At 60.0% G+C, this 12,875-nt stretch overlaps 6 protein-coding genes and 1 non-coding gene across 7 annotated transcripts; 4 read left to right on the top strand and 3 right to left on the bottom strand.

Annotated features, from left to right (window-relative positions):
- Positions 1-1,400: 1,400 nt before the first annotated feature.
- Positions 1,401-1,769, top strand: HRG_05909 (LSM domain-containing protein; the record flags this gene model as incomplete). Its single annotated transcript, XM_044864380.1, has 3 exons — positions 1,401-1,512; positions 1,574-1,687; positions 1,744-1,769. The coding sequence occupies 3 exons, from the start codon at positions 1,401-1,403 to the stop codon at positions 1,767-1,769; spliced, it is 252 nt and encodes an 83-aa protein (XP_044720912.1).
- A 290-nt stretch (positions 1,770-2,059) lies between these two features.
- Positions 2,060-2,692, bottom strand: HRG_05908 (uncharacterized protein; the record flags this gene model as incomplete). The annotated part of the gene is made up of 4 exons (XM_044864379.1): positions 2,060-2,261; positions 2,329-2,406; positions 2,487-2,560; positions 2,651-2,692. The coding sequence occupies 4 exons, from the start codon at positions 2,690-2,692 to the stop codon at positions 2,060-2,062; spliced, it is 396 nt and encodes a 131-aa protein (XP_044720911.1).
- Positions 2,693-3,241: 549 nt separating this feature from the next.
- Positions 3,242-3,337, top strand: HRG_12097. The gene has a single exon. It is a non-coding gene; the product is annotated as a tRNA-Cys (tRNA).
- A 407-nt stretch (positions 3,338-3,744) lies between these two features.
- HRG_05907 (uncharacterized protein) lies at positions 3,745-4,678 on the bottom strand (the record flags this gene model as incomplete). Its single annotated transcript, XM_044864378.1, has 2 exons — positions 3,745-4,560; positions 4,631-4,678. The coding sequence occupies 2 exons, from the start codon at positions 4,676-4,678 to the stop codon at positions 3,745-3,747; spliced, it is 864 nt and encodes a 287-aa protein (XP_044720910.1).
- Positions 4,679-7,343: 2,665 nt separating this feature from the next.
- On the top strand, positions 7,344-8,339 carry HRG_05906 (uncharacterized protein; the record flags this gene model as incomplete). The annotated part of the gene is made up of 4 exons (XM_044864377.1): positions 7,344-7,524; positions 7,659-7,687; positions 7,750-7,893; positions 7,989-8,339. The coding sequence occupies 4 exons, from the start codon at positions 7,344-7,346 to the stop codon at positions 8,337-8,339; spliced, it is 705 nt and encodes a 234-aa protein (XP_044720909.1).
- Positions 8,340-9,435: 1,096 nt separating this feature from the next.
- On the bottom strand, positions 9,436-10,598 carry HRG_05905 (tetrahydrofolate dehydrogenase/cyclohydrolase, catalytic domain-containing protein; the record flags this gene model as incomplete). Its single annotated transcript, XM_044864376.1, has 3 exons — positions 9,436-9,519; positions 9,570-10,302; positions 10,396-10,598. The coding sequence occupies 3 exons, from the start codon at positions 10,596-10,598 to the stop codon at positions 9,436-9,438; spliced, it is 1,020 nt and encodes a 339-aa protein (XP_044720908.1).
- Positions 10,599-11,231: 633 nt separating this feature from the next.
- Positions 11,232-12,493, top strand: HRG_05904 (cys/Met metabolism PLP-dependent enzyme domain-containing protein; the record flags this gene model as incomplete). The annotated part of the gene is made up of 2 exons (XM_044864375.1): positions 11,232-11,417; positions 11,468-12,493. The coding sequence occupies 2 exons, from the start codon at positions 11,232-11,234 to the stop codon at positions 12,491-12,493; spliced, it is 1,212 nt and encodes a 403-aa protein (XP_044720907.1).
- Positions 12,494-12,875: the final 382 nt, after the last annotated feature.

The following is a 12,875-nucleotide window of genomic DNA, read 5'->3' as shown; positions in this document are numbered from 1 at the left end:
GGATGCAAAACGGGCGGTTAACACCTTGCAAAAGGACTGAGATCATCGTTCCCCCGTCCTTTCAATCGCCTCATGGCGCGTGATTTTAGAAATGCTGGCTAAGAGGCCCAGCAGCACCCCCTCCTTGATTGCGCTTCTCCACGACAGGCGCCCATGGCCAAGTTACAGAGTCGAAAGGGACGCGGCGCAGATGTTCTCTCGCAAGACGAAACCCCCGCCAAAAGGACCAAGTCAAAAACTAGGCTGCACCGAGCGCCCAACTTCTTTCTCAACGTGGTTTTGGGATAGCCTGTCTAACGTATGGCTCACGCCTCGTGCCCTGCGAGAACTCGATCGGCGAACCGGGGTGCAAACCTCAGAGTCCACAACTCCGATTGCCGTCGTCTCAGATCTCGCTCCGTTTGCAAGGCAAGGAGGACCGGATCTCTGTCACATTCGAGGGGTAAGACCACACCACTCTGTTCCTTCGTCGCGTTCAGGAACCTCAGGGATATGTCGAAACAGCACCGTGACAGTTTCATCCAGGCCGCCAGCTCCAGAGCGCCCCAAGCTGTGTTGGCTGCTCAAATAGACGTTGGCGAGGCCCACGAAGACTTCGAAACCGGCGCCGCAGAGAGGCGAGCTGCCCGTGAAACAATACAGCAGCACGTGGCTGACATGCGCGATGATACTCGCAATGGCCGCTCCCTAAAGAGTGGCGAGACATGTGCAGTACCCCAGACCATGTGTAGGGAAGATGGTTTACAGAATTCTGGCCAACACGATGGCGGTCCGGGTCGAAGGGAGTCATCTGGTCTCATCCGTCCGAAGCGAGATGGGCAATCCATGAGCCCGCTTCCATTGTCCACCGGGAGTCGAAAAAGCTTCTACGCAGCTCGACTGTCTGCGGAGTCGTCAATCTCCGCCATCAGTCCGAATGGGTTCGGTACGCAGAGAGGTGCGGCGCAGCGGCAAGTAATGCATTATAGAGTGATGAGGGTGCGAAATCGAGACCGAGCCGCAGAACTGGACGGGTCAGACAGTGTGGGAATCAAAGAGAGTTGCATGTTGCTTGACAGTCCGTATTGAGCGTAACGGGTGTACGTTCCATGGAGCGCGAGGGCGACGGCAGTCGTCGAACACGTAAATATTTGCCTGCGTGAAGCTCTCAAGGCTCGATGCTTTGCTTGCTCTGGGGACCGAGGTGCAGCCGGATAAATGGTACGCCGCCGCCGCCAGAACGCACTGTACACTGGGTCAACTGTCCATTCGCCCTGGTTAGGCGGACAATACTGTGCAGACTTCACCGACACACGGTCGCACCATTCCATCATTCGCCCACCATCTGCTCGAGCCATCCACTGGCGAGCGCCGAAGTTGACAAGGAAATCCTACACGCACACGAAGCCCCCGCAACAGCCATGGAGAACGGAGCCATCACGCAAGGCGAGGGCAAGGACCCCTCGAGCTTCCTGAGCGACATCATCGGCAACCCGGTCGTGGTCAAGCTCAACTCGGGCGTCGTGTACAAGGGTGCGTGGAAGCCGACGACGACGACCGGAACAAGCGCGGCTAACGGCTTTGGCGAATCTAGGCGAGCTGCAGTCCGTCGACGGATACATGAACATTGCGCTGGAGAAGACGGAGGAGTATGTCAACGGGGCCAAGCGGAGAGAGTATGGCGATGCTTTTGTGCGAGGAAACAACGGTAAGCCTTTCTCTTCCGCGTCTTGCTGCAGACGGTCCGGCTGACGGCCTCTCCAGTCATGTATATTTCTGCAGACTCATGAGTGTGGACTTAATCGAGGAGACGCCAAAATACCGTATAGTCTCTCCTCTGCCGTGTCCATGATTCGACAAACGCGCTTTCCTTTTTGTTCGCCGCAAGCGCCAGCCTACAGCCTCGCCGTCCACACATCCACAGTCGCGCCATGGGACTCGACCTCGACCCTCTGCGTTCCAGTCGCCGTCTCCGTCTCTCAAGTTTTCGTCGAACCTGGCCCTGAAACCCTCCTTGCTCTCTCCCTGCAGGGTCACGACCTGGCTCAGGGTGTTGACCCTGTCTCAAAGCCGGTCTCGCTCAGCCATTCCTGGAAGTGCCCTTTTTTTTCTCGCCCATGGGCGTCGAGAAGATTGGCTTCGCCGCGCGGGACTGGCGCTCCAAGACGTGCCACCATTTGTCGTCGCGAAAGCGCGGCGGCCCGGCGGGATCGAGCTTGAGGATCAACTCTTTGCGTTGTTGTTCCCACCGAGTCGCTGCTGTCCATTTTCCTGTTGGTTGTCTGTTGCCGGCGATGAGCACGCCAAGGGGAAACTGGGGGAAGGGGAGGGGAGGCTCAACAGTCTTACCCGTTCCAGATCATGCCCAGCTTCCCCCTCCACTTCAGCACGCGGTGTATCTCCTCCAGCGCCTGCTTATGAGCGAACCTAGCTAGCATCGTGGAGCCCAGCCCGCGGTCTAATCGAAGCGCAAAAAAAAGGGTACTGCTCAGTATTTGGCCACTCACCAGTGAAATGACGGCGAAATCGGAAGCGACTCAGCGACGGAGAGGGAAAGACGGCGTCGTCTGCCAGACAAGGCCTCACAAGCACAACGACTCACCGGGGCAGCACCGACAGCATCAGCCCAGCCATCAGAAGCATCCCTCTCGGTCGCAAGGCCCGGACAAACCGTCACGCCCGGCAACCGCTTGACCGCCAGCGCGCCCCTCATCTTGGCCAAGGGCTCCACGCCATCACCTCGAAGCACCCGCCCCCCCGCTCCGCCGCCGTAGCAGCTCCGTGAACTTGCCCGTCTCGCCGCGAGGTCTACCACCCGGGCGGGCGGGGCCAGGCCCAAGTTGCCGAGGACCTCGTCGACGGTCCGCGCCGGGTACGACGGCCGCGTTGTCGAAGCCCGTGGTTGCTGCCCAGTGGACTGCTGCGGACGGCTGTGTTGCCATTTTTGTTTCCTCTCGACTTCTCTTTTTTTTGCTGCTACGCTGTGAAGACGATGGCGTCGGGTTCAGGGGCTTGACGGGGATTACGGCGTTATGGTCCCGGCTCGTAGACTGACCTCGATCACACAGACATGGCCCTCCTTTCGCACAAGGGCTTACGCAGTCTCGGCCAACCTCCCGTGGACGCTAGTCGCTCATGTTCCCGGCGTTATCCCCGACAGATCGATCGGAACACGACCGAATTACGAGACACCTGCGGCAAAGCGGCCTTAGAGTACATAATGCGATAAAGCTGCGAATATCTTCAACAACAGACACTCAAAGCCCCGGTAGCTCAACGGTAGAGCAGTTCAACTACAAAGTTGTAGAAAACGGCAAGTGCCTTGGAAAGGTCGCCAGTTCAACTCTGGCCTGGGGCACTTCTTTTTTTGCTGTTCAGTCTGTTCAGGCTGCTCGTTGCTCCTCTTTGACTGAGCAACCGGCTGCCTGCAAGTGGCCTTGTCCAATCAGGTGCCGCGCTATGGCAAGGGAAAGGGCGGCCTCGACCTTGGCCTTGGCTCATTGATAGACGCAGTTTCGGGAACAAACTAATAATACATTTTCATCTCGTCTCACGTTATTTCGTACATACATGCAAACTGTCTCGAGGACAAGGAACCCATCTATCCATATTATGCACGGCGGGGACTCCCCGCACTGTTTGCGGCTGTAGCCGGCGACCCAAGATGGATGATGAATGTGGGATGACCCGTCCGCATACCAGCTCAACCTCGGGACCCCACTCACATTAGCAGCCAGCGGCTGAAACTCTGGAGCCGCAGCTTCGTCAACCGCGGGCCCTCTTCTGCAACTTGGACGACTGTCCTTGGCGGATGTTGCCGACCTCGACCTCGCACCCGTCTGCGTCGCCGTGGGCCAGGAACTCTTGCCTGGGCCCGAGGACGCCGGCGGGGAGCACCTCGAACCCCGTGTTCAGCCGCCTCGTGCTCCTGTTGGCGTAGACCGCGGCCGCGCCATAGGGCGCCGCGTCGCTGGGGAAATCGATCCAAGGCCGGCCGGGGACGGGCCCGGCCGCGACCGGGCGCTGCTGCGTATCGGACAGCGCAATCGCGGATGCCCTCCAGCCACGAGACAGGCGCGAATCGTGGACCGCCCGCTGGTCGTTGCGGAACCCCGTGGGCGTATACAGCCTAGGGTGTGGTTCCCCAGACGGCCGACCTTCTTCCATCGAGGCGTTGTCGGGATCGCTCGACGGTTCCGCTGGTGACATGGCCCTGTGCATCGTCGTCGTCCGAGAGGGCGCATCAGGGCTGTGACGCCGTCCCAGCTCGACCATTCTCTCCTTGCCCTTGCCTGCACCCTGCTCGTCCATGGGCGCAGCCGAGGCCGGGGTGTGGCAGCCATCGGGCGTATTAGACCGCGATATCCAGATGCCCTCGACCTCGACGCCGCTCTCGAGGGCGCGGACGCCAAAGGGAATCTCGTTTGTTGTTCGCAGGGCTTCGATGCCGCAGTGTCGCATCTCTGCGAGGCGCACCCGGCGCTCTTCGTCGATGACCTCGTGCTTGCGCAGCTTCCGGTTGCTCAACCACAGCCTGACGACGCCGAAGAGGAAGACGAGGACTATGCAGCAGGCCAGAACCTGCCCGTCGCGCCGAGTTAGTTAGCTGTGGGCTCTGTCTGTCCGTGGAAGCTGATGAGGGAGTGCTCACAAAGGTCATGTCCTGCCACAGCTCCCAGCCGACGAAAAAGGTGGCCATGTGGTCCGAGGATTGCACAGGGGAATGCGAAACGGCCCAGCAGGCCCTCTTTCTCTGCCTGTTTTCCCTCTCTTCTCTCAATCAACCGCGAAAGACGTGGAGAACGGAAACGAAGGAGAAGGCAAATAAGAAGAAGAAGAACGAAGAGGGCGTCAGCTTCCAGGCGATGGGATCTTGCGAGTCAAGCGACAGACAGCACGAGGGCGGCAGGCATTTGGGGCGAGCGTGGAGACGGAGGCTTGCTCGACTTTGTCTGCTGCGAGAACTTTGGCTCGCATCAGGTCCGTGTGCAGGGCTGCTGTTCCGTTTTTCCCGAGAGGCAAACGTGAGAGCAGCGGCAGGCGGGAGAGATGAAAAGGCGCAGGCAGCAGCTGGGAGTCTGTGACTCTTGTGGCGATTGAAAGAAACGGCGCCGTCACCGGCCAGTTTGTGGGGGGAAGGAGAGGCCTGGCCTTTGTCTGTTTCTTTTGCCCGGATTGAATGCCAATGGGAGTCGACGACGGGTATTAGAAAATGACCAAGTGATTGCAAAGAGCTTTGTCTTAACGTCGACACCCTGGTCTGGTGGCCGGCACATGCAGGGTCATGCCTGATATCATGATCAAGAGAAGCCACGAGCCCCGAGGGCTAGGGCCGTGTTTGCAGAGAAAGAAACGTTGACGACAGATAGGCGAGCGAGCCGAAGGAAGAAGGGGGGGAGAGGGGGTTTGGTGCAACGTTGGAGCTGCAGAGTGTCTGATGCTGCAGGCGTGCATGCATTTGTCTCTGCCGTCTGTTCTTTGGCGGCTCTGGATCGAGCAGAGCCATTGGGTTGCATGGACTCGCTCTCCTTTTCCCTTCTCTTTGCCGCTTCATCTCATGGACAAACGGACAAGACGTCGAATTGACCAGTGAACCCAGGGCCATGGCGACGGTCAGACTTCGGCATCATCAGGCTCCATGAACAAGTCGATGAATAATAAGTCTGCCCGCGTCGTCCCGTCTTTGGCTGCTGCAGTCGATGCCCAGCCAGCAGTCGGTGGGGTGGGTATTACAGCGCATGACAAAGAGCTGCTACGGACTAATAAAAGCACCAAGTCAATAGTGGGCCTATAATCCCGTGCTAGAGGCACCTTGCTTGCCCTGCTGTTCGTCAAAAGCCGGCGCTTACTGCCGAGGTTTACTGTAAGTTACAGCGGGCACACGCAGCAGCGGGCCTGTACCGTAATCGCTCCCGAGCCCGTCGCCGAATCGGCCCGTCAGGCATCCCCGACGACGGCAGCGCACTGGGGCTGTGTGCGTTAGCACTGGGTAGCACCTGGAAGCACCTCGACGTCGGAATCGGCGAACACCAGCGTTACGTCATGGTGCCAAGACGATGGTCCTACACGTACGAAAAGCATTGTTTGTCGTCGACGGACATGTACACTTTTGACTGTCACTACAGTACAAGCAACGGGGCTGCTGCCACGTGATGGTTATCGCAAAGGCACGAGGGCCACAGGAAAGAGATCTGTGTCATTATTAGGCCTACTCCGTATCGCATGTGTGCATGTGCGTGCGTCAGTGCATTGGTTGGTGCAAGCACGGTATGCAAACACTCCAACGTCGCCAACCTCGAGCACCGAGCCGTTGAACCCCCGTGGACGGGAGCCCCTGAGCGTAGGTACGCTGGATCGGATTGTTTTGCAACATGTCTCGAAACGGGGCTGCGACTTGTTGGGTCGATTGGCGCTCACCTTTTTCCAACCGCATATGCTGACACCTGTGGACCTATTCGAGCCTTTCCTTCACGCCCTTTCCTCCTCTTCTTTCTCTGCCTTGATTGAATTAATACCACTCCAGCCGGAGCCTGCATCCATCGGCAAGAGTCGACCAGGTACTTGGAACGCACACATCAAGGCACTGTATAAAGTACCTTTTAAGGTAGGTACCTAGTGCGAGGCAAGTGACACCTCGCAGGGCACGTCGCGGCTCTAGCCGATTCTGGCCAGCGCTCACCACGCACTGGCACCGCCCGCCTCCTTCTCGACCTCGATGCACGTTCCTCTCTACCCTAACTTACCCTACGAACTCCAAAAAAGGCAAAAAGGTTGGGGGTCGAGCCGCCCGGAAAAGGGGGAAAAGTCAAATATGTCAAAAAGGCATCCACCGGCGCCAAGGCCTCCTCCCCCGGAAAAGGTCCTCTAAAGTCTAAAGGCGGGTCGCGGGCGCGTCATCCGAGACGCCAATCGCCAGGCACTCAATCCTCCTCCTCCTCCTCCTCCTCCATGCCATTTTCTCCGGCACTCCGAGTCCGTCCCACTCCTTGCACATGGTAAAACCGCCCGTCCATCCATCCATTGGTTAATTATAGCTGCTGCTTTTGCCCCCTCCTGCTCATCGTCCAACTGTATTTTGCCTGCACCTTTTCACGCCCTCCCGTTTCCCTCTTCCCAGAGCATCTCTCACTCTTACTCTCCTCTCAATCTCCATCATCCATCATCCATCATTCCTCATCCCATCATCCCATCATTCATCATCCCATCATCCATTTGCCATCGTCGACCGCGCCCCGAACCTACCCGCCGCTTCTCCGCCCTTAACTAGACAACGGCGACGGCAGCTCCTCGATTGAACCCACCTCGATCCTGGTCGCACGCACCTCAAGGCCTCAAGTCGGCCTCTCTGCCCAACTACTCTCGCCATGCCCATCCGAAACCCCTTTGCCCGCAGGTCCGGCACTGTCGTCGCTGTCCACGACGAAAATGCCCCTCCCGAACGCAACCTCGGCTTTGAGCGCGTTGACACGGTCGGCTCCAAGGCGTCGTCGGTGCTCAGCATCCGCAGCGCCAAAAGCCAAGACACGGGCGAGTACAAGATGAGCGGTGTGTGTGACCTGACCCTTCATTCCTGCGCCCCAATGCGCCCACCCGTCCGTTGGCCCATCTGTGGGGGTGGCCCGCAGCCCCCGTCACCAGACCCTGTCACCGGTTGGCTGATCAGCTCTCGGCCCATCCAGTCGTCAATGACAGCGGCGTCTATCTCCCGGTAAGGCCACTGCTCTATACTATATGTAATGACTGCGCCCTGCTGACAATGTGCGCTCGCAGCCGTCGCCCATCGAGGAGAGGGCCCCTTGGCCGCGCAAGTACCTGTCGTCGAGGGCCTCGTCGTCGGACACCGGGAGTAGCTTTGGCGACATTGAGCACTTTTCCATTTCCCGAGAATCCTTTGACTCGTACAGACGATCATTTGTACGTCCTTTTTTTCCCTTGACGCGGGGGAGGGTAGCCTCCTCGCACCAACCCTCGGGCCAGGAGTCTACCCATCAGCTGCTAACTTGGCGCAGGATATTACTGCACGATCTCCCGTCATCAGCCACGACTTGCATACACGCCAAAGTCTCGACTCAGCCCGCCTCCAACGTACCCCTAGATGGGCTGCAGATCACAGGATAGGTCGCCAGCCACCGACTCCCGAGGAGAGCTTCGAGGACATTGGCCTGGACGACAACAAGCAGCAACAGCCCCGCAAGCGCGGCTTTTTCTCCAAGTTCGGCGAGCCGGCAGACCGGGACGCGACGGGCCAGCCGGGCGTCTCGCGCTTCCTCGTGCACGGGCGCAAGAGGGGGCAGAGCGGCCAAGGCTCAGAGCTCGGCCAGATTGAGCGCCCAAAGGCGTCGGACGAGGCGCGCCCGTAGGCGTCGCCGCCTCACGCAAGACTGGGGAGCCGGTGCCTCTTGTTGGTCGACTTTGCCAAGGACGGCTTGCATTGTTGTCGCCACTTGTATGTAATGGTTCTTATTCTTTCAAACGGCGTTCGGGAGATGCAGAGTGAGACGAGAGGGATTTCTAGACACACATGGTGCTCGGGCTTGACCGGGATCAGTTGGCCTTGGCAAGGTCGAGCAAGAGACGGAACAGTTCAATGAGGAGTGCAAAGGCTACGGAGAAGGGGGCTCGCCCTGGTGCACGACGACTTTAATGATAATTGCAGGTGCAAGGCAGGCGCCCTGGTCTTGGGGGAGCCAGTGTGGATAAGGAGGCATACAATTGGCTGCTCGCGGTGAGGATGCGAGGTGGGCACGGCATATAGGCAGCTTGAGGGACATGGTTGTGGAAATAGATACGAGAAGAGATATCAAACGGTGAGTCTACCGAGGTGACGGCTTGATGCGTTATGTCGACGCTTGTTACCAACGTGCAAACAACTCGAGGTTTCCGTTAATGGAAGATTGCCGTGGCGATAATGGGACCGGCGACGATGGGGTCGGGCCCGTGTGTCGTGTGTTGGGAGGGCTCGTCGTCGATGGCGTGCGCTGGAGTCGTGAGTGCCGCGATGCGTGCCAAGAGCCCATCCTTGTGAGACGGCCCACGCACTCGGCATCCATGGCAAAGAAAAAGAAACGAGGCTTCGCGATGCACGGGGCTGGCTTGACCCAACTCGGACTTTGATACGGAGTAACATATACTGCTGCGCGTGTCTGATTGTCTGTTCTCGCGACAGCACTGACCAGGGAGGCTTGCCGCTCTCCGCCCCTATCGCGCACCGAGCAGCCGAGCGGGCCAATAGCTCGCAGCTATTGCCATGCTATTGCCAGCGGCAAAGACTGCGGTAATTAAGTCCTGCCGCGCAAAGGGGGCCCATGTACGTGCTGTCGGGCACATCGCCATGCTCTATTGTATACTCGGCACCCTCGACGCATCCTCGTCGTCACTACAACTGCAAGGCAAGACCAAACTCTATCCCAGCTTTCCCTTTTTCTCCCTCCTCAGACCAATGGTTCCCAGTGTTCGTCAACCATCAGCAAACGCCTCGCTCTTGGCCTGGACAATGCCCTTGTCCACGTCCCCCTTGGAGGGGTGGTTGGCAATCAAGCGCTGAGCCGCGTTAGCTACGACAGACACCCGTCAAAGGGGCCCCGACTCACCACTAGATTGCGCAGCAAAACGGCAATGGTGACCTTGCCCACCGACGGGACGTAGATGGAAGCCTTTTCCTTGACAGCAGGGCCGTCAAAGTTCTTGTAGGAGGAAAAGTTGATGCACACTGCGCCCTCCCGGATGAGCTCGGTGGGGACCTTGAAAGATTCGACGGGCACGCCGCCAATGACCACGTCGCTCAGGGGCAGGCAGTCCTTGAGGCCCCAGCCCTCCCTGTCTTGGACCTGGTGGCGGGGGTGCTTGATGCCCTGGCCTCTGGTGAAGAGCTGGACGCCGGTAATGTCCACCGAGTAGACGGTGGCGCCGTCGTTGGCCAAGAGAGCGGCGAGCGGGCGTCCGTTGACCTCGGAGCGGTTGATGACGGTCATGGTCTTGCCGAACAGGCGGTTGCCCGGGGCCAGGATGGCGTTGTAGATTTGCAGGTGCTCTAGTATCTTGACCACCGCCAGGGGGGTGCAAGGGAGGATCGACTTTTTCTTGTTCTCGGGGGGATCCAGGAACCGGACGTTGTGGTACATGTTGTGCAGGTGTTTGTGGCTCATGCCCTCGACGTCCTTGGAGAGGTCGACCGTCTCCTGGACGTACTTGTCGTGGCTGGGGTTCTGCGGGAAGATGGGGTAGTACACGATGATACCGTCCACCTCGTCATCGTCGTTGGCCTTCATGATTTCCTCTTCGAGCATTTCCTTGTCGACACTGCGCAGGTCGAACGTGAAGCCGCTAAAGCAACGAGGTCAGCACCGCAAGGACGCCGGCCTCTCTCGTCCAACGGGCGAGGACGAGGGAAAGGAAAAGGGATGATGGGCCCCCCACTTGTCCTCGCATGTCTTTTTGGACCATTCCGCGTACTTGACGGCGGCCGGGTCTTCGTTGGCCAGGAAGGCGGCGAGCGTGGGCTGCGAACCGTCGGGGCCCTGGACCTTGGCCAGCGTCTCCTTGACCTCGGCCAGGAGACGCTTGGCCATGGTTTCCGCCGTGATGACCTTGCAGGTCTTGGGCGCGGCTTGCGAGGCCATTGCGCAGCCGGCTGGGTATCGAAGCCTCGTGCGAAGTTTTTGGCTCAATCGAGGAGGACTCGGCGGTGGCAGGGTGGCGCGAAAGGGTGCAGTCGGGGAGCCGACCAGACTTGTCGTGGCTAGTGAATGCCTTGATCCCGCTCGTCGGCAATCATGCCACGTTTGTGAAGGGAATGGGCGGGAAGGGGTAAGCTTTGCTGCCGGAGAGCCCACGATGGCTGCGTGCGCGCGGCCCCCACTCGAAGTCTACTGAGGTACGGATACTGCACCGCGTTGACCACGTGCGCGTACCTATGTACCGGTGCCTGCCGGGTACCTGCCGAGTACCTGCCGAGTACCTCCGTACGCCTTCAAATCGCCGGTGCCCCGCCGGAAGGGCGCGCCCTCTTCTCTCCGGCGTCGGGGTTGCAGCAGCGGCGCGGGGCAGGTGGGGGAGAGAGGGGCTCCTTCAGCGCTTTCCGGTGCCTCAGTCGCCGCCACCCCTTGCTTAGGTATCAAATAAAGAAGCCCTTTTACCCGTAGTCGGTGGCTGTCGAGTCACATACAGTTCATTCAGACGTCCTCCCGTCGCCGCCCGCCTGAAAGATCAAGCTTGAACGGCCAGTGACGGCGACAGAGCGCACACAGAGAAGCATGTCTCCCGGCGCAGCACCGGCGACGCTGCCGGACGACCTCGGCCGCTTGTCTCTGGCCTCGAGGACTGTCCATGGCGATGACCGTGTCGCCGCCCATCGAGCCGTGGCCCCGGCCATGCACGTCAGCACCACGTTTCGCTACACCGACGATCCAGACCGGCTGGACCCCGACGACGTCGTCGACGTGAGCCCTCTCTTCCTCGTCGCCGGGCCAAGCTTACCCTCCTCTCCCAGCCGTCGGCGCCGCTCGACTCGCACGTCTACTCGCGCTACACGGCCCCCAACACGGCCCGCCTCGAGGCCGTCCTGGCCTCCATCCTCGGCGGGCCCTCGCTGACCTATGCCTCGGGCCTTGCCGCCTTCCACGCTATGCTCGTCCGCATCAACCCGCGCCGCATCGCCATAGGCGACGGCTACCACGGCTGCCACGGCGTCATCCACGTCCTCTCCCGCCTCACCGGCCTCGAGCAGCTGCCCCTCGACTGCGACCCCTCGGACCTCGGGCCCGGCGACGTCGTCCACGTCGAGACGCCGTTCAACCCCGTCGGCGAGGCCCGCAACCTCGCGCTCTATGCCCAAAAGGCCCGCGACGCCGGCGCCTACCTCACCGTCGACGCCACCTTTGCGCCCCCGCCCTTGCAGGACCCCCTTGCCTTTGGTGCCGACGTCGTCATGCACAGCGGCACAAAGTACTTTGGCGGCCACTCCGACATGCTCTGCGGCACCCTGACGGTCCGGCCGGGCCTCGACTGGATAGACGACCTGCGCGGCGAGCGCATGGTGCTCGGTTCCGTCATGGGCAGCTTCGAGGGCTGGCTCGGCCTCCGCTCCCTGCGCACCCTCGAGCTGCGCGTCATGCGCCAGAGCGCCACCGCCACCGCCCTCGTTTCGTGGCTGTCGCGCCAACTCGGCGACGCGTCGACGCCCGCCGCCGCCCTCGTCGACCGCGTGCAGCACGCCAGCCTGCAGCCCGAGGCGGCCCAGCCGGACAGCTGGCTGCGCAGGCAGATGCCGCGGGGCTACGGGGCCGTCTTCGCCGTGTGGATGAAGGACGAGGCCGCGGCCAAGAGGCTCCCGAGCAAGCTGCGGCTCTTTCACCACGCCACTAGCCTCGGCGGCGTCGAGAGCCTGATCGAGTGGAGGGCCATGTCGGACCGTGGCGTCGATCGGAGGCTGCTGCGGCTGAGCATCGGGGTCGAGGCTCTGGAGGATTTGCAGGAGGATCTCCGGCAGGGGATCGAGGCCCTGCGCACGTCGTAGTTGAGACCCATCCTTGAACATGGTCTAATTAAGCAAAGCTGTAAATTTGAGCTACGTAGTGACGAAGTACACGCAGTGCGCAGATTCAGCTGTGCTTCTTTACTGAGGAAAAAGTGCAGACCACTTTTTCCTTACCCAGCGTTTTGATTGGCCTACTCATTATTTGCAGAACCATCATTGGTCAGATTTACCCAGAGTTCACCCGGAGGCAGCGTTGTGATTGGCCAGAGCCGATGTATACTGTACGCCGTAGAATTATTCGTACCGTACAAAACGCTTCTGATTGGCCAACATGGTTTACCCGCTACTTTGCCATACGGAAGTTTACCCCCACCTTTGCCGCCACAGACCTGACAGCGCGCGCCTTACATCAATGCTTTGT

Source organism: Hirsutella rhossiliensis, assembly GCF_020360975.1.
Source record: "Hirsutella rhossiliensis strain HR02 chromosome Unknown scaffold00005, whole genome shotgun sequence".
Lineage (NCBI taxonomy): Eukaryota > Fungi > Ascomycota > Sordariomycetes > Hypocreales > Ophiocordycipitaceae > Hirsutella > Hirsutella rhossiliensis.
This window is presented reverse-complemented; position numbering and strand designations above follow the sequence as displayed.